Raw genomic sequence first — 19,584 nt, forward strand, 5'->3', positions numbered from 1 at the left:
TCCTACAGCAGCCTGGGGCCCCGAGGGGGCCTGCCCGGCCGGGGCTCCCACACAGCGGCCCCCGTGTGCCCTGAGCGCGCCCCTCCGCAGCCCTGTCGAGCCTGGACGGCGACCTGGCCGGCCGGTACTACGCACTCAAGAGCATGACCGAGGCGGAGCAGCAACAACTCATCGACGACCACTTCCTCTTCGACAAGCCCGNCCTGGACGGCGACCTGGCCGGCCGGTACTACGCACTCAAGAGCATGACCGAGGCGGAGCAGCAACAACTCATCGACGACCACTTCCTCTTCGACAAGCCCGTGTCGCCCCTGCTGCTGGCCTCCGGCATGGCCCGCGACTGGCCCGACGCCCGCGGCATCTGGTGCGTGCCCCTGACTCCTCCCGCGGGCCCCCCCCACGCCCCGTCCCCTCCTCCCCTCGGCCCTTCCCGTGCCAAGGCCAGCCCGAGGAGGAAGGAAGAGGAAGGGGCCGAGCTCCCGGAACAGGTTTGGTGCTTCCTGGGCCTCCTCGCAGGTGACCTTGACCGCGCAGGTACATCAGGGGACTCCAGCTGGTAGAGGCCAAGGCCTCGCGGGATCTTAGAGGTGGGCGATGGGTCGCTTTGACTCCTGTCCTCCACCCTCCTCTTGGGAGCTGGAGCTTCTTGTTTTCTCCTTTCTCACCCCCTTCCCCGCGGGGACTCTGCCAGGTGCTGGGTGACGCAGACACTTCCGAGTGGGAGTCGGGGGGAGGGTGGGGTAAGGCTCACAGCTCCTGCCTCCACTATGTTCGTAGGGAGGCTTCAGCGCCCAGATACGGGGATCCTCTTGCCCCCTACCTCCTGGGGAGGGGGGCCAGCCGCACAGGACTGGCTGGAGGCTGGGGCACAGCTCCAGGCTTTTTGTACTCTCTCTGAGGTGTCTTGGCCTCCCTGGCTACCCCGACTGTGGTCCTGGCAGAAGCCCAAGCTTCTGGGTCCAGCCGGATCAAGCACCTCAGGGACTTGGAAAGTTCCTGGGGTCTGGGGACCCCTTAGAGTTTTTTCTGGATGTGGTCTGAGACCGTAGTCCAAGGAGGAGGCTTGACTGTGCCCCTCCCCCAGGCACAATGACAATAAGACCTTCCTGGTGTGGATCAACGAGGAAGACCACCTTCGGGTCATCTCCATGCAGAAGGGGGGCAACATGAAGGAGGTGTTCACTCGCTTCTGCAATGGCCTCACCCAGGTCAGGCCTGACCACCCCCATACCGGGCTGGCATGAGTGGGGTTTGGGGCCAGGGAGGGCATAGGGCCAAGCCCCAGAGCTCAGGCCAGGATGTGGGTGCCCTGTCAGTCCCCCTGGGAGCCCCGGGCGACTCTCGGGTCCAAGGGTCCCCCAGCGGGTGCCTTGGGGGTGTCTCTCAGCCAGGCCAACCCTCTCTCACCTTCTTCACCTCTAGATTGAAACGCTCTTCAAGTCTAAGAATTACGAATTCATGTGGAACCCTCACCTGGGCTACATCCTCACCTGCCCGTCCAATCTGGGCACAGGGCTGCGGGCAGGTGTGCACATCAAGCTGCCCCACCTGGGCAAGCACGAGAAGTTCCCAGAGGTGCTCAAGCGGCTGCGGCTTCAGAAACGGGGCACAGGTGAGTGGGGCAGGGGCTGCAAGTGGTCTCCTCCCCCTGGGGCAGCCCCCCACCCTACTCCTGCTGACCTGCTGGTCTCCCCAGGTGGTGTGGACACGGCTGCTGTGGGTGGGGTCTTCGATGTGTCCAACGCAGACCGCCTGGGCTTCTCCGAGGTGGAGCTGGTACAGATGGTGGTGGACGGCGTGAAGCTGCTCATCGAGATGGAGCAGCGGCTGGAGCAGGGCCAGGCCATCGATGACCTCGTACCTGCCCAGAAGTGAAGCCCCGGCCTGCGCCTGCCGCCACCACCAGCCCCGCTGCTTCCTAACTTATTGCCCGGGCAGTGCCCACCACGCACCCTGATGTCCGCCACTTGGCGGCTGAGCCCTTAGCCTCGCTGTAGAGACTTCCGTCGCCCTTGGTAGAGTTTATTTTTGTGATGGCTAAGATGTTGCTGATGCTGGAATAAAGTAGGGTTTCGGCCTGCCACGAGTCTCCCGAGTAGTGGCTCCCCCTTCCCGTGGCTGTTCTGGGACCCAGGAGCCAGGATCTGAGGGCCTCAATCTTGCACCTTCCCTTTCTGCTTCACTTTCTCTAAGAAGGGACAAGGTCAGGAGGCAGTCCCCGTGCTGTGCCCAGTTCATGAACCCCTCCTGGCCGCCCTGTCTGCTTGGCTTCCCTGCAGCCCGGGGATGGGCCGGTGGGGGAGGGGCGAGGAGGGGGAGGAGCTAGGGTGGCAGAGCCCCAGCCGAGCGGCTCAGGGCATTTGGGGGGGCGAGGGGGGAGGTGCAGCCTGGCGCTTTGCTTGGCCTGCCTGCAGTGTGGGGGAGGTGTGGATGCTGTGAAGGGAGGGTGGGCAGAGCCCAGAAAGTGCCTCCCCGTCCTGCCCCGTTCCTATTCTGGTCAGGGTCCCTGCCGCCTCTCCCCCGCCGCCTCAGCACCTACGCGGTCTCCTAAATAACCTCTCTCCTCAGCTTCCCTTCCCCACAGCCTCGGGCAGGGCACACAGTACCCTCCTCTCGCTATTTCCAGCCCTTTCCAGCCCGGCCAGGTCCTCCAGTCCCTTTCAGAAAGCCCTGGGGCCCCTTTGGAGCCCCCTCCAGCCTCCCCTCCAGGCCCCGCAGGTGGCCCAGCCCTTGGCCCTGGGCGGGAGGGCGGGCTGGGGCCCCTGAGGGCGGGGGGGAGGGGGGGTGGCACCTNCCACGGCCCTGTGGGCAGTCTGTGCTGCCACCTGCCGGCCAGGGCCTCTGTCCTGGCCTCCCACCCGCACCCCCGTCAGGATCGGAGGCACCCCAGCTCCTCACGCTTTGCGCCAGCAGGCCCCCCCACCCTGCAGCTGGGAGAGGAGCTGGACGTGGCCTCTGCGCGCTGCGTCCTGGGCTGGGCAGTCTTACTGAGGACCGGGCTCTCCTGCTCCAGGCGCCGGGGCAGCCGGCCAGCCCAGACCCCGGAGCCCAGGACAAGCAGGCTGCGTGGACGGCAGTGGAGAAGCAGCTCCATCTGCGTGAGCGGCCCACCCTGGCCCCGGCAGGCCCGGAGGGCTTCCGGGAGCCTCTGCCGCGGGAAGGCGCACGGGCGCAGAGCTGGAGCGGGCAGAGTAGGGGGCAGGTCCCCCGGGACACAAGGAGAGCGGGAGAGCGTCTCTGAAGCCACCCTCCAGGTCCGGGGCTGGCACCTGGCCCCCTCCTCGGCTGGCCCCGCCTGGGGCACACGTCAGGAAGGGCTCACCTCTTTCCTTCGGTGTCCTCGGGCCAGGACGGACGGTACGTGTAGACTGTGGAGTCTGGTAATTTGGGCCGTGAGGGGCACAGGAAGTGCGTCCTCTGGAAGGGCCTCGGGCTGCCGTGCCGAAGGGCCCTTGGCCACGCTCCCTCTGGGAGAAGACCCTCGTGGCGGCACAGGCTCAGGGATGGCACTGTCCCCCACTCCACCCTGAAGTGCGTACAGACAGGCACGTCGCTTCCCGACAGTCTCCACGCCGTGTGGACCGTTAGTAGCGCACTCCCTGGGGCGCCTGGGGCTCAGTCAGTTAAGCATCCGACTACGGCTCAGGTCATGATCTCCCAGCTCGTGGGTTCAAGCCCCGTGTCGGGCTCAGAGCCTGGAGCCTACTTCAGATTCTGTGTCTTCCTCTGACCCTCCCCTGCTCACACGCTCTCTCTCTCTCAGAAATAAACACATTCTTTAAAAAAAAAAAATGTAGAGTGGGGCACTCCCTTAACTACCAGCGGTTCCGGAAGACAAGTGGAAACCTCCAATCACCCCTTGACAGGGCGGCCAGGGGGCTCAGGACTTCCAGGCAGTACAAGCCGCCGCCCGGAGTCCCAGAGGCCCCGGCGGCCCGCACCTGAGCTGCAGCGCACCGCGCCTGGGTCCTTCTGGGAGCTGCTAGCCACGGGCCCAGAGCTACACAGGCTTCTACAGGCCACTTGTTTTTCTACCTGTAATATTCTTTGCTCCCTTTTGTTTTTATTTTATCTTGCTCTATTGAACACACTTTTTCAGCAGAGTCCATTCTTTTAGGGACAAGGCAGGGCTTGCTATGCTCCCCACTCAGCGGGGGTACCTCTGCTTCCCAGTCCATGGACCCTCTGACCAGACTCCCTACAACCTCCCTCCTTTCCTCTGGATTCATGAGACTCTTACACAGGGTGAATTAGCCACAGTCAACCTGGGAAATCTAAGCTAAGCAACATCCCACCACACAACAGAGGGAACACACTTTTATTCATTGTCTTGGATGGACCACACCCATCGGCCCACTGGAAGCATCCATTCCTGCACCTTGGCCATGGCCCAGCTAGGACAGGACCCCATGGCAGGGTTTCTCACCGGCACCCACTCAGGTCTGGCAGGATGGCTCTTGGCAGGGGGCTTCCCCTGAGTCCTGCATCTCAGCCTCCAAACTCTAGATGCCAGCAGTGGTCATCCACCCACCTGGTACGACAGAAATTACCTGCAGACATGGCCAAAATCTCCTCCTGCCTCTGCATGTGGTTAATGCTTTTTTTTTTTTTTTTTAAAGTAAGGTCTATGTCCAATGTGAGGCTCGAACTCACAACCCTAAGACCGAGAGTCACATGGTCTACTGACTGAGCCGGCCAGGAGCCCCATGCTCCAACTGCCTGAGAGCTACTGCCTTACAGCAATAATGAAGTACAATCACTCTAGAACAGGGAGGAACTGGTCAGGACTGCCAACAAGAAAGGCCGGGTTAAAAATCCAGGCCACCTCCCTCAATGAGGCGCCATGCAGGCATCCCAACAGCATGAAGAAAGAACTCCGTGAGACGTGGCATGCTTAAAAAAGAATGAAGTGTAAAAGCAGGTTATAAAACAGCTTGTACTGTGGGTCCCAGAGCATGTGTGGAAAAATCCCGAGGAACAGTAGTTAACTGTGGGTGGTGGGGTAACAGGTGATTTCCTTCTTTATACTTTGTTTTCCAAATTTCCTACAGTGAACATGTATTACTTATATAAGCTGAAACAAATTCCTTTTTTAAGTGGTGTTTAAAAAGATGCTCCAATGTGTCACAGTTCGTGGGAGCCCACTGAGGCAGGACTTCACTGTCACCACCCCTTCATTTGCTCCGTGCAAGCTGATCACTCCCGCGCCTCCCCCACCCCCCAGGGTGGAAACGGAGGCTAGGAGGAGAGGGAAGACTGGTTCAGGGTCACCAGTTTGGGACCACCCGGTTCCAAGTGCTGGGCTCTTTTCACTTCTCTCTGACTTTTCAGAACATTCCAGACCTCCAGTGTGCAGCCCCTGCTGCTCTTAGTAGCTACACAGGCGGCAGTTGCCTGGAAGGTGCCTCATTCTGCATTTCTATTTGGAGCTGCCTGATGCCAACAGCAAAGCCTCCCAAAGCACCTGGGAGCTGCAACCCTGCACTCACAGAGTCGGAGTTAATTCCTTTTATACAGGTGACAAAGGGGAGCAAGTTTTGATCTGTAAGAGTGGTCTTTCTGGCTGAGAGGTTTCCACGGTCGGGAGGAGCGGTTCAGTTTGGAGCACCGTGAATTTTACTTGTTAGTTAGGTGACAAAAATCTTGATTCCCGAGTCTGGCTAGAGACTTTCTGGAGGGATCCACGCACACTGTCTGGACTCTTTCCCCTTCTGCCCAAATCTGTCTTTGTGTAGCTCATTCTGCTTTACTGAAGACACAAAGAAGCAAGGATGATGTTCCTGGTTTTAGAAGTCCTGACTTTCGGGGGTGCCTGCGTGGCTCAGTCGGTTAAACGGCTAACGTCGGTTCAGGTCATGATCTCGCGGTTCGTGAGTTCGAGCCCCGCGCCGGCTCTGGTCTCACAGCTCACAGCTCACAGCTCGGAGCCTGCTTCGGATTCTGTGTCTTGCCCTCCTCTGCTCACGCTCTGTCTCTATGTCTCTCAAAAATAAATAAACATTTAAAAATAAAAATAAAAAAATAAAAAGAAGTCCTGACTTTCACACCCTTCTCCAAGGGCTTAATTAAGGCTCAACTTAAATAAGGACCCGTTAGAAAAGCCATTGGTAAAGTACTGGTAGCTCTTCCCTCTGCTGATGAATCCGTGTGGAGCTGGCCGCTTGTTTCCTAGCAGCCATCCTTCCCTTCCGCTTTGGCAACACAACCCTGGTAGTGAGCCCGGCGTGTGGCCAGAGGAGCACACTCTCGAGATGCCGCTGGAACCACGGGCACGAAATGCCCCAGCAGCCATGTTGGGATGGGAGCCATGTTGGGAACGCCGGCGTGTGCATGACGTGGTGTGCAAACGCGGAGGTGACCAGCGCCACTTCTCAGGTGCCGGGGGGCTGGGGCTGGGACGCTGTGCTGCGCTCATGACCCTACCGCGAGGTGGGACCTGGCCCGGTGCTTGCTGTCGTGGCAGGGCTTGCAGGTCAATCTGTCCAGAAATGTCGCTGCAGCTAGATCCAGTGGCTCCAGAAACACAGGCCGGCTTTGCCTGCACCCCCCGTGCTGCTGTGCACGCCAATGGCACATGTAAGACCAGGGGCGCACAGAAGAGGCACTGACATCTGCAGACCTGCTTTCCTCCGCCACTTCTGGTCTAGCCTGGAGCCCCCTCCCGCACACCAGTTTCCTTTCCAGAACCACCTCAGTCCCCTCTGCCATTCTTTAGTGCCCTTTAGTGACGCCCGTCACACACCTCCTTCAGAGAGTGTCCTCTCGGAATGCGACTGTGGGGTCAGGCTCTCCCCCTGCCCCATCCCATGCCCACCCCACGTGGGCTGCTCCCATTACTGGTGAAGGTGGTCTGTTAACACGCAGGGGCTACTCTGGAAAAATAAAACCAACTTAGCAACAAAAGACAACTTCCATTAAATTTTCACTAAACTGAAAAGTCTAGTTTTGTCTATACTTTTTTTAAAACTTTTTTTTTTTTTTTTATGTTTTTATTTATTTCTAGGAGAGAGAGAGACAGCGTGAGCAGGGGAGGGTCAGAGAGAGAGGGAGTCACAGACTGAAACAGGCTCCAGGCTCTGAGCCGGCAGTCAGCACAGAGCCCGACGCGGGGCTCGAACCCACAAACCGCGAGATCATGACCTAAGCGAAAGTCGGACGCTTAACCGACTAAGCCACCCAGGCGCCCCTATACTTTTGACTCATCAACTGACCAACACATTAACACTTTCAAGAAGAAATAATAAAGGTGACACACAATTATCCACACTTGACACTGGCTACTCTGCTCGACAGGACCCATGTGCACGGGCGCCCGCTGCAGCCGAAATCACAGTAGTGCCAGGCTTGGGGAGGAGATGCTCTGGGCACAGGGAGGCCACAGGTCCTGCCTCCTCCTCCTCGTTCTTCCCGGAGACCAGAAAGGAGGGTCAAGGTGTGTCCTGCTTTCCTCCATTCCACGACTTTCCTTTTCCCGCCCAGTTCCACTGTTTTGGTCCAACTTGTTAATGACGGGGTACCGGAAGTGCAGCCCAACAAAGCGCGCCCTGCACATGTATGATGTCAGGGCAAGAAGGCATGTGGCACTGCCTTTCTGGGTAACAGAACTCCCACCACACAGCCAGGAGACGGGCCTGACAGGATTCCCCAGAGGTTGGAGAGCGCAGGGCGGGGAGAGGGGCTGCGAGGGTGCAGGTGACCAATGAGCTGAGTGCTGCAAGGCAAGTAGAAGCTGGTCACGGGACAGGAGCGGAGGAGGGAGCGCGGCCTGAGCAGTGCCCCAGGGTGCACAGAGCAGCTCCTGGTGTCACATCAGGAAACAGCTCTCCAGGGCCCCATCTACCAAAGGATTTCAGGCGCCTTGTTAGTGAACATGACCGCATAGGCTCCTACTTCCCAGCTTATTTCCATGCAAAACATGTCTGATTTGAGAATGTATTCACACCCACCCACGCCTGCTGGCAGCTCCCTTTTGAGAGTGAGGGAGAGGCAAGTCCGTGTAGGCCTCACTCCGGAAGAGGCTGGCATGCCAGGTGCCCCATACTGGCCGGGATGCTTCCTCTCTGGTCCCTAGGACCTGGCTTCCTAGTGCAGCGGGCTCTATTTTTGTCTGGTGACAGAACTCTGCCCGAAGCCTGCCACACCACTCCCCAAGAAAGTACTGGACTGAAGTCCTCTAAACAGAACAGAGGTGCACTGTCAGAGACATGTTTTACTGGGATGGTGACAAGACGTGCCCCCACACACGGCCTGAGTCTGAAGCTGGAGGAGCCCTTCCGCGCCTTCCTTTGCAAACACCACTGCTTCCTCTTCTGCTGAGCACGCAGGGGTGCTTCAGCTACACCTGCGCCCTCCACCACCTCCCGCTCAGCCCAGCCCGCCCAGACTGCCAGACCATGTCTGTGGCCCTCTCCCTGGACACCAAGCTTTTAGAGGACTTGGGTTTTTTACCTTGGCTATTTTTGGATCCCCAAAACTCAGCACAGGGCGGTCTAGAGTAGCTGCCCTACTCTAAACCCCCCATAAATGCATGTCAATGAATCAACATAGGAACAACCAACCATGAAAAATCTTCACATCTTGTCCCGAAACACCTGGAAAGAATTGGGGCAGTTTAACTTAGAGAAGCAAAATTGGAGAAGGAAAACACAATTTCTATCTTCAAATACTTGAGCCCTGACTAGTTAAAGCTCCTGAGAGTGAGAAGCCACCAGGACAGTGCAAGAAGCTGATGAGCATCAGGAAAATGCAGAACCAGACAGAACTCTCCCCCAGTTCCTGGAGAGAGAGTGGTGTGTGTGTGTGTGTGTGTGTGTGTGTGTGTGTGTTGTGTGTGTGTGTACGTGCTCATGCGCCCTGGCACTGATGGTGCCCCAGAAGAAGCTGGAGAAGTTCCTGATGAGCAATTGCAGATTTCCCTCCTGCTTGAGGGAGGAGTTCTAGAACTCTGGCTTAAAATAACACTCAGAGGTGGGTTAAGTGGGTGGGAGGTAGAGAGCAGGAAATTGTAAAAGGCACAGGCTGGGGGAAGGGCTGCAGGAGGAGCAGTTGTCCCCTTCCTCAGTGACACCCCTCAGGAAGGCACCTGTCAACCCGCGTGGTAAGGATGTTTCACCACAGCTGCAAACCATAGGCATGAATATCTAGGGAGCTGGGAAAAGACGTGAGCCACTCAGAATCTGTAACCAATAAGCCCCACCACAGANGCCCTGGCACTGATGGTGCCCCAGAAGAAGCTGGAGAAGTTCCTGATGAGCAATTGCAGATTTCCCTCCTGCTTGAGGGAGGAGTTCTAGAACTCTGGCTTAAAATAACATTCAGAGGTGGGTTAAGTGGGTGGGAGGTAGAGAGCAGGAAACTGCAAAAGGCACAGGCTGGGGGAAGGGCTGCAGGAGGAGCAGTTGTCCCCTTCCTCAGTGACACCCCTCAGGAAGGCACCTGTCAACCCGCGTGGTAAGGATGTTTCACCACAGCTGCAAACCATAGGCATGAATATCTAGGGAGCTGGGAAAAGACGTGAGCCACTCAGAATCTGTAACCAATAAGCCCCACCACAGAAACAGATCAAGCAATCAAACCAAAGCCAACAGCAGCGAAGTGCTTCCTGTGGCCCCGGGCTGTCCAGCCTCCCCTGAGAGATCTGGGTCATCTCAGCAGGCTGCACTCTAGTCTCACCCCAAGGTGGCCTCCAGGGACCAGCCACCCTAGCTCGGGCAGGAGGTGTGCAAGCTCTGCGAGCCCGGACTCCTGCTCAGCAGGCCTCATCTCCGGCATGGGGACTGCAAGCAGGCGCTCAGAGCGGGGAGCTGCTGTCAATACCGCAAAGCCTCTCTGACCCGCAGCTCACACACTGCTGCCGCGCCGCGGGTGGCTGTTCTCTTGATGGACTGAGATCCAAGCACTACACTGACTGCGCGACTCTGGTGGGGGGCACAGATTAAGGCTCTAAGCCAAGTGTTTTAACCTCAGTTTTGTATCTGATGGCAAATGTCATATGATTCAGGACCACTCCTGGACACCCGCAGCACTTGCCTGAGGACCTACACAGCCCTGTGCCCAACTGGACTGAATGGCACACTAGGGCATCAGCTATACAGGCAGTTCAGCGAGAAGTACATTCCCAGCCCACCTCTGAGCCCCCTTTTTTAATTTTTTTAAAGTTTTTGGTGTTTATTTTTGAGAGAGAGAGAGTGTGTGAGCAGGGCAGGAGCGGAAGAGCGGGAGACAGAGTCCGAAGCAGCTCCAGGCTCCGAGCTGTCAGCACAGAGCCTGACGCGGGGCTCGAACCCTGAACCATGAGATCTCACCTGAGCCCAAGTCGGACACTCAACCAACTGAGCCACCCAGGCGCCCCTGAGTCTTGTCTATGAAACAGAAAGGGCTCAGCTCAGAGCACTGGAGATCTGCCTCATCATCCTTGGCCTTGGGCTATAGGGGAACCTCAGTAAGAGTTCTGACTGAAGCCACTACAGCAGCCTGTGCTTTCCAGATACTTCTTGCCCAAACCTACTACTTCTTCCTCCTCCTCCACCATCATCATCATTTTACATGAATACTTGGAAGAAAAAACCCTTCCCCGTGGGGCTTTCATTCTAAGTAAGGGTCAGGACAGTAGATACAGAGACAAATACATTTGTCCATGATGTGACTCTTAGCATGACAGGAAGCAGCAGAGGGTGGGAGGGGAGAGCTGGGCAAGCAGGCCAGGATAGAGGGTGTCATTTTACTTTTTGTTTAAAAAATGCAGGCTCCATGCCCAACGTGGGGCCTGAACTCACTAACCTGGAATTAAGACTCCATGCTCTACTGACTCTGGGCCCCTAAGCCAGTGGGATTTTAAATGTTACGGCAACGGCAGGCCTGTTGGAGGAGAGGTAGCCAGCAATCAGAAGAGGGGACGGTGCCACCAGCCTCCCCTGCCTGTGCTGTTCCACCAGACTCACGTTCCTCCTGTCCCCTGGGGACACAGGCCACAACTTGGGGCCTGTGTGTGTGTGCCACCAGGAAGACGGCAGTGCAGGCTGGTCAGCTTTCCTAACAGCAGGCTTAGAGACCAGAACTCTACACTTTAGAAACTGGGGGAATTTTCTCATCAAGTCTCTGCTGGGAGGGCAGAGAGCACGCTGTTCAAGGACTTCAGTGTCTTGGCTAAGCTGGGCAGAAGGGCACAGGGTCAGCCTGCGCTCTTGTTCAAGAAGAGCCACGTCCTCCCTCGCCTGTGCCAGGCACCCTGCTCTGCACTTGTCACCTGGTGGGCTCTGCCAAGAACCCCAAGTGAGGTGCTATTACCACCGTGCGGACTACAGAGGAGGCAACCTGAGGCCAGGAACCTGGAAACCAGGTGGCAGTGACCGAAGACACGCACCTGCACCCTAAGCCACACTGTCTACAGCAGTCTGCACCATCTAGACCCTGCAGTAGCCAGTGGGCAGACCTCAGCCCCCCACCACACACCCCACCACAGCCGGGGGCTCCCCGCCCGGCAGAGTGCTGTTACTGTGATTCACAGAGGCTCCCCCGCGATGTCCACTCTGCTACCCTGAGGAGCTGGCTGCCTCTCTGAGTCTCAGACCCCCCATCCCTGTCTCATTCTCCACGTGCCCAAACGTCCCCATCGAGTCCCTCTGATACCTGCTTACCGGTGACCTCCCTTCCCTGGGGGAGAAGCCAGGCCCAGACGTCCTGCTCAAGCTTGGACTCCTGAGGAAGTTGCTTTGACACTGGTCCTGCCCAGTGGCCACCCTGGGGTGCCACCACAACAATGGCAAGCACTAGCTCTGAGGGAGCGTCACCCCTGGCTGGGTTCCCATCTCTCAGAGTGGTAAACCGAACACCCATTTACAAAGCGGTTAAACTCCGTCTTCCCCGATGAATGGAAAAGATGCCCAAGCTCTACTCTCAGAGGCAGTCACACTTAGGCTCGCGCGTGCAGTATCAGGACACCTGAAAGGCATACCACTCTTCATTCACCGTCGCTCCATTCGAGAGCAACCACTCCCCCCAATGCAAAGTGGTTGCTGAGCTCTTTGAAGGGTCGCGTGGCAAACCAGCAAAAACCAACCAAAACCCCAAGCCCCGCAAAGAACAAAACACTCCCAGAAAAAGCAAAGCTTTGAGCAGGCAGACACACCTCCCTGCACCCCTGCATCGCCCGCTCCATGGACACTGAGGTCACCATGCGCCACTCACAGAGCAGGGACTGCCAGGAAAGGGTATTCCAGGGACGGTCTCCAGAGCGACAGTGACGTGTTCATAATGCACACACAGGGAGATCTTTCTTTTAAATATCATCCTTCTCTGGGCTTTTGGAGAAACACATGCTGTGAAAAAGATCATGGTTGTGCTTCTCAAAGTCAGTCGTGTTTCCTCCCAGCTTTCTTCACTCTTAGAAATGGAAGGTGGCCCAAGAGCCAGGCAGGTCATTAAGGAATGCTGTCCTGGTCCCTCGGATTTGCCTGACGTGGACGAGAGCCGGCGATACTGGAGTACTAGAGGACAGTGCTCTGGTCATCGGGGACACAAGAACAGCGCCGCCCCACGGGGTGCCTTACCTCACCTCTGAGAGCCTCCAGAGGAGTGGATGAGGAAGAAACGTGGCCTTGTCATTGCACCTGAAGTGATTATGAAGTACTCTAGAATATTCCTTTTCAAAATTCACTGTATGCAGAATAAAAACATATTATAAAAGATGCACCATCTAAAGGAAGGGCATGGGCGCCTTAATAATTGACTTGAATTCATGTTCTAACTGCAGTGAAGGTAACACAATCACAATCTATGTTGCCATTAGAATCAAACCAATGTCAATCAGTGCTAGAGGCTTTTCAGTGTGGCCAGCTCAGGTGACTTCTGTGGGTGAATACCCATCTCTCACTGGACCAGTAGCATACTAACACAGACACTACTTATGACAAATAAACAACTGAAAACAATACGAGCATCCACCTGCGTCTGCATACAGAGTGGCCACTTCATCAGAGTGTGGGGTAAGCTACCTGCTCTCTCAAAGGAGTCTAAGTTCAGTGTTCAATCTGCCCTTGACAACAAAACTATGGAAAACTATCAGGACATGCCCGAGGCATAAAGGTCAGAAGGAACCTCAGCCACAGCCACACCTCGGGTTGGTGGAGCTCCGTTTCACCCCTGTCAGCTTCCCACAGAGTGGCCGCATGGAGGAGCCCACACACCCGGATGCAGAAGAAGGTAGGTTCCAGAGAAGGAATGTAAATGCCTCGGGAGAGAAGAGGAGGGGGAGGGGACTTGCTAGGTTTCTTTAATGGGAGGCTTGAGAATCCTAGGACGGAAAATGGGAGCTCTCTGGGGCCAGGTCAACCGCCGCCCTGGCTGCCGGGGGCCCCTCCCAACTCACTCCTCCCCCGCCGGCTCCGCCTCTTCTGCCAGGCCTCGCCCCTGTCTGGGAGCTTCTCTGCCAGCTCAGAATAGGATCCACCCGCAGGCTGAGGGCTCCTGGGGTCTCTCCTGGGTCCCCATATGGTGTCTGAAGGCGCCTCAAACTCCGTGCATTCAGAACTGCTCTCCCGTTCTCCCTCCCAGCCACAGCAACTTGCCATTCCAACAGAATGGTTCATTCCACAGACAGCAAACCCGTGCTTCCTGCTGTTCAGACCAGACTCATCCACATCGAATCAAGACCAGATGCAGTTGACTCTGTCTTCAGGACATAATCCAGAACTGACCACCGTCCCCCTGGGCCAGCATTACCTCTTGCCTAATCATTGCTGACAGCCTCTGAACAGCTTTCCTGGCTGCTTCTTGCTCCCAGAGAGGCCAAGCCACACCCCCCAACCATCACCCCATGTAACGTGGCACCAACCAAACCTCAGGTCCCTAGGAATGTCTTAACCCGCCCTGCAATTTTTTTCCTGGCATTGATCACTTTGTTCCTACTTTGCTTACTAATGTTTATTGACTGCCATCCTATGAGGACATATGCTTCAAGAAGCTATAGGAATCTTTGTTTGGTTCACTGATGTGTCCCAAACACCTAAAACAGCGCTCTGCCCGTGGTGGTAAATATCTGCGACCGAGTGACCGTCCAGACTTTCACACTTTGACCAGCAATAAAAAACCCAGAACCCAAATAGCATACCAATCAATGTGGCAACTTCCCCACAAGATTAAAGTGTCACACTAACTATGAAGTCATCACTCCCTCTATATAACTATGCAGGTTGCTGGAAAAAAGCTGTAGGATTGATTCACGTACTGAATCAAAAAGCAAGAGAGGAAAATTACATACGTCGTGGAGAACCAACCCAGAACCGTCAAGACCGGGCGTCTCTCCCCACGGGCTTGCCGAGGCTCCCGATTCCCTTCCTCCTCAGGTCACCAGGAAGGCCGACATCTCCCTTTATTTCCTTTGGAAACAAAAGATGCTAGCAGTCAAGAAATGCTGGGACCCACACTAAGGACAAAGTAGCCCCAGGCCTTCATGTACTTTCCATTTGCTTTTGCTCAACTTGGTGGTGGAGGCAAAAACATTTAGTCGCTGCCTTAATTTGAGTCTTAAATACAGTATTAGGAGACAATGCAAGATTTTACTGAGAAAAAGTGAATTTTTAATTATCTTGTGAATCTACTTAGAAAAACACAAGCAATGTTCACAACTATAAATTTAAACCTTTTGCACTAAAAAAACACAAAACAACAAACACAAAACCACAGGCATGAACTGTAAACCTGTATTAATTATCAACTAGTCTTAAGGTTAAGGTTAATTCTTAGTAGTAATTCAATATTTTCCTCCTTGGCAATTTTAATGTTTTAGCACCAAATGATCTCCCACAGAGGTACTCATAACAACTCTGGCTGCCAGTGTAAGGAGATGCTTCTGTATGCACTACTTCACACGCACAGTCCACGCTCACACCACACAGACAGGAGGCCCGTGGCAATGATGTCACACGTTGACTTTCAGGGCAATGGAAATAAGACAGAGGGCTCGCGTGTCACACATCTTTAATGTAGTGCATTCGTAGAAAAAAGGCCAGCTTCCGCTCCCAGGCGTGCTCTCGTCCTTATATTTTAATATCATGATTTAGAAGATGCAGACGTTATTACCTAAATATTATTCTATACATTTCCATCAATGTTCAGGAAAACACTTTAAATTGCTACTTAATTTACACCGTAATTACTGGGTTACAGCTTTAGCTCATTGGCAATTTTGGAAGCAATATTTTTGAAAGCTATGGATGTCCCTGATATCCGCTTAAACCGGACCCCATTCAGAGACAGTCTTGGCAGCTTGCACACCTCCATCTCCCACTGCACGAGGTTCTCTGCGTGCCCATCACCGTGGACACAGAAGAGTAAGAAGCGTTCTCTCTGCTCATAGTCGCAGTTATTGGCGTCCAGCACTTTGCGGATCTCCCGCATCATGTCATTGGGATCCATGGAACTAGTGGTTTTCATGCTCCAGGTAAAGCGCAGGGAGCGAGGTTTGGCTTCTTTGTTTTCCTCCTTTTGCTCAGCAGATACGTTGCGACTGAAATGCACAGGGGCAGGTTTATTTTTAATGGCACAGAAAAACCAACCTTTTCTATTCCAGCCGGTTCATAATCAACATCTTCGATGTAGCATAACTGACCACACTTTTCTTGCATAGGCTCACATCTGATTATCTGTTCCTTTACTGAGAAGTATTCATCTACTACCCACCCCCAGACTCCCTTCCAAATCAGAACCCATACAGGCAAAAATCTACTTGGTTGAAAAATCGTCATCAGCCATCAACATTTAATAAAATTAGGAAAATAATCTGTGAAACAGAATCCTGGGAGATCAGTAAATTAGAGAGCGGAGCACCTCTCCAAGAGCCCAGCTCTCCCCTGCAGGCTGGCTGCAGGTGGCAAGGAGCTGAAAGGGGCCCCCAAAGGCCCAGCTCAGGGAGGAGGGGTCAGCAGGCCAGCCTCTGGCTCTGCTTCCTAGTCCCAATTTTCTTCTAATTCAACTCATCATGGCCTTTCACTGGAGCTGTTATTCAGGAAAACCAGTGACTCCACATGGTTCACAATCTCTTCCCTTGCAAATGGCCCCCCATGCTGAGTGCACAGCTGGGTACGGGATCTTTCTCAGATCCCTCCACCCACCTCAATATTTTTCCATTTTGTTAAAATTCTGATGTCACAGTTAAAAATAATTTTTAGATGACATTATCTTACTACTGAAACAGAAAAATGAAATGTTAAGGCTGATCTGCTGAGCACTGAAACAGTTTGAATCGATACAGTTTGAATGCAAGCTGTATAGATGCACCGAATGTAAGCTGAGGTCCCAACATCTAAGAGGTGATGTCATAGTGGGGCCCCAGGCACAGTTCTCTAGGAAATCCCAGGACCAGGTGTCTACTATCCTGTAGTTCCCCAGCATTTAATCAATGCCACAAACCGTTATTTACACTCTCATGTGTATATCTGAATGCTTCAATTAGGATGGTGAATGCCTAACCTTCTTGTGTATTACAAACATCCTTCATATGCCTGTTAAATGCACTTAATCCTATGGCAAATTCATCAAAGCTGAGGGTTTGGGGCCACAGGTTTTACTTTGCATAGAGCTGCCAAGTTGCTGGTAAAATATTCAATTTGGTTCATATCCATTAAAATGGATCAGAAGCTTCCTATGTATAAAATGCTGTTTTAGGTACTTAATAGGTTACAAAAATGAGCAACAGCTCTCAAGCTGAGTTGGAGTTGGGGGAGGGAAGACTGCAACTTAAGGAAAAGGCAGTAGCACAGGAAAAGTATGAGCACACCAGGAGAGGGGGGCAGGAAAGATGGGGGGGAGGGACCTCTAAAGGGTGGAGCGCAGAAAGGCAGGGCAGGAGAATGAGGAAATGGCTTCCAGGAGGGGGTGGCATCTGGAAAGAGCTACCAAGAGCCCACGGAATTCCAATACAACGGGGGTGGGGAAGGAGAGATCGTGTGCTGAGCAGAGGGAGTATCATAAGCAAAGGCAAGGAGGTGTGGAAAGCACAGAATGTGTTTAGGATATAATCAAGTGTGCAGATGGACTGGAACTGGGGGCATAGCATCACCCCCACAACAGCCGCCGAGAACTTGCGGGAACCAAGCAGGGCGGCTGGAGCCTGCTCAAGGCTGGGATGGGCAGGCCTGGGGTGGGAGCACTGCCAGGCCATCATCTGGGAGCAGAGTGGAAAGGGTGGGGGAGGGGACGCCAGGGCTGCTGAGGCCACTCAGGGCGGGTCAGGCAACGGGGTCCCTGCAAATTTTCATTCAGAAAAGTCACAGGATTGGAGCTGTGCTTCAGAAAGAGAGCAAATGGGTTAACGGGGACCCAAAACAGCACGGCGGGGACTGCTCTGGAATGAGCACAAGTAGAAAAGATCTAGAAACATGGAGGCCTACCTGAGCCTATCTATCTGGTGAACTTCCCACCCCCAGACGTGTGTCATGAAATACAAAATGATCTATACAATGTAAAGGCAAAACATTTGACTACATCATTGTTCTTCAAAAAAACATCTAATTTAAATATGAAAACTCGACTCCATATTCTGCTTTCACATGGAAAGAGTGCTCCTACCGACTCCTAGAGCTCCTTTCTGGCCATCAGCCCCCAGGCAGGAGGGCGGTGCACTGTAGCCCCCAAACGCCCGATGGAAAGCGGGTGGGGCCAGGCCTGGAAGGCTTTCAACAGCAGACAGCCGTGGCGCTCTGGCGCCCCCAAGTGGCCACTGGGAGGTGGCAGCAGCGACCCACTCCTGCTTCACAAACCACACAATGGGACTCGGCCAAGCAATCCTACATCGAGAGCAGGGATATGATGCAGAATATTCAGAGAAAAGCATCATTTCTGCCACAGACACGAGGTAAATACCTATAAAATATTTTAAGTAAAAATCATTCCCCTCACCTTGAGCCCTCATATCTCCCGTTCCTCTCATATTCAGGTGGAAGCCTCAACGAACAGAATGTAGAAGCACAGAGAAGTGGGAAAGAGAAAAGAAATCTTACAGACCAATACACAACCACCCGCATACAAACACAGACGTCATAGAATGAAAAATCCAAAGCCCTTGGGGTCCCCAGCCACTCTTGCTCAGCTCACAGTCTCCCAGCGGTGACGTAGCCCAGGCCGCTGCTCTCACTGTGTGCTGGGAGGTGGCCTCAGTCTGGGCTGGGACGCCGGCCGCGTACCTGGCTCTGGAATTGGAGTCACTTTTTAATGCCTCCCCCAAAGCGTAATGGGTTTTTTAACTTTATAAAAGGAAATGAATTCTATCAGTTAAATCCTACATTCAACTACAAAATTTTCTGTCTGAGGAAATATCTGGCAACTGGGAAGATTAAAATCACGGAGTGGGATTTCCCATAGGAGGGAAGCACTCTTCCCAGTTTTTGATAAAGAGCTCATGTTCACACAGCCTTTCAGTGACCCACAGATTTCATCAAAGTAAAAAAAAGATCCACAGCCTGGCTTTCTGGACACATATGGGCCAAATGGCAGATTTTCTGCCTCATTATGTGTGCGTTTTTATTCTCCTGACTCGTCATCATCAAAAAGTATTCATCTGGTAGGAGTATTATTTACTACAGTGCTTTAAGTAAAAGCAATGAGATATATTTTCTTCAGGGGCTGGTGGAAGCAGCTTTTAGATAGAATACTACTCTTCAGCTCTCTGTAAATACTAAAGCACTGCTGCTCCACAGCTGCCCACATCTTAATTTCTGAAAACCTCAAACTAAATGAGGCTACAGGTTTGAATTTTATGCTTGTTTACCGTATAAAAATATTAGCTGATTTCCCAATTGAAAGCCTTATGCAGATTCAATCCTTCATGAAATAAAAAAAGGGCAACAGTTACCACTTACCTTCTGCATGCCTGAGGCCAATCATTAATTGTACATTAATGTTACTGAACATTGCATTCTTCAAACAGAAGCATGCTAAGTGTTATTAGTACGAAGACAGAATTATTTGGATGCTAAATAATTCTACCAAAGAAAGACAAATGCACAGAGCATGCACAGGCCTGTTGTTACGTGGGCGCCTGACAGAGTCATTCTACTTCTTTCCGAGGCTCCTTGCAAAGAAGTTAAGTATGTAGTTCTCAGCAGAAAGTTTAGTTTTTAAGAAACAAAACAAAACAAAAACAAGGCTAGAAAGCCAAACCTGATGTTAATTGCAGGAGCCATTTTGGGGTAAGGATTGAAAAATAATGTGTATATATAAATCCTACCTTTTGATAAACCTGAATGACATGTTTCTAAAAGAAATTAAGCCAAAAACAAAATTAACAAAAATGACTTGCACAAATTAAATAGAAAATCTAGTCAATTACAGAGAGAAAGAAAAACAACAAAACAGGGCTCCTCTTCTGTCCAATGAACAATGAAACAGTGACATTTGTTGAAAAAGTAAAATTACAGGTAATTGAGCACATGATCTTTTAATTTTTTAGAAATATAAAAAATTTGTACTTGTAAGAAAAAATTTAGCAGTAAATATTGACATTAGCTGTAATTAAATTTATTAAAGGTTCTTCCATGGATATACTTTAAAATATTAAAATCCAACATCCTGTGTTAAAGAAATGACTTA

The 19,584-nt window shown here is 53.0% G+C and overlaps 2 protein-coding genes across 11 annotated transcripts in view; one reads left to right on the plus strand and one right to left on the minus strand.

Moving 5' to 3' along the window:
• The window catches only part of LOC144241827 (creatine kinase B-type), a 2,887-nt gene extending 806 nt beyond the window's left edge, over positions 1-2,081 (plus strand). The window contains exons 4-8 of the mRNA XM_077776456.1: positions 91-152; positions 255-364; positions 1,085-1,208; positions 1,423-1,612; positions 1,697-2,081. Of these exons, the coding sequence (XP_077632582.1) occupies positions 91-152; positions 255-364; positions 1,085-1,208; positions 1,423-1,612; positions 1,697-1,875 (665 nt within the window). The 3' untranslated portion in view covers positions 1,876-2,081. The remainder of the gene's footprint in view (positions 1-90; positions 153-254; positions 365-1,084; positions 1,209-1,422; positions 1,613-1,696) is intronic.
• Positions 2,082-14,959: 12,878 nt separating this feature from the next.
• MARK3 (microtubule affinity regulating kinase 3) overlaps positions 14,960-19,584 on the minus strand; it is a 115,435-nt gene continuing 110,810 nt past the window's right edge. For 3 of the 10 annotated variants that reach the window (XM_077776553.1, XM_077776549.1, XM_077776559.1), the window contains 3 exons: positions 19,223-19,249; positions 17,896-17,940; positions 14,960-15,505 (listed from right to left, as the gene is read on the minus strand). In XM_077776553.1, the coding sequence (XP_077632679.1) occupies positions 15,160-15,505; positions 17,896-17,940; positions 19,223-19,249 (418 nt within the window). In that variant the 3' untranslated portion in view covers positions 14,960-15,159. Of the gene's footprint in view, positions 15,506-17,565; positions 17,784-17,895; positions 17,941-19,222; positions 19,250-19,584 lie in introns of all 10 variants that reach the window. The other 7 variants (XM_077776556.1, XM_077776551.1, XM_077776558.1 and 4 more) reach the window with 5 other exon arrangements.

This window comes from Crocuta crocuta, unplaced genomic scaffold (assembly GCF_008692635.1).
Source record: "Crocuta crocuta isolate KB4526 unplaced genomic scaffold, BGI_CrCroc_1.0 scaffold8, whole genome shotgun sequence".
In the NCBI taxonomy this organism is placed as follows: domain Eukaryota; kingdom Metazoa; phylum Chordata; class Mammalia; order Carnivora; family Hyaenidae; genus Crocuta; species Crocuta crocuta.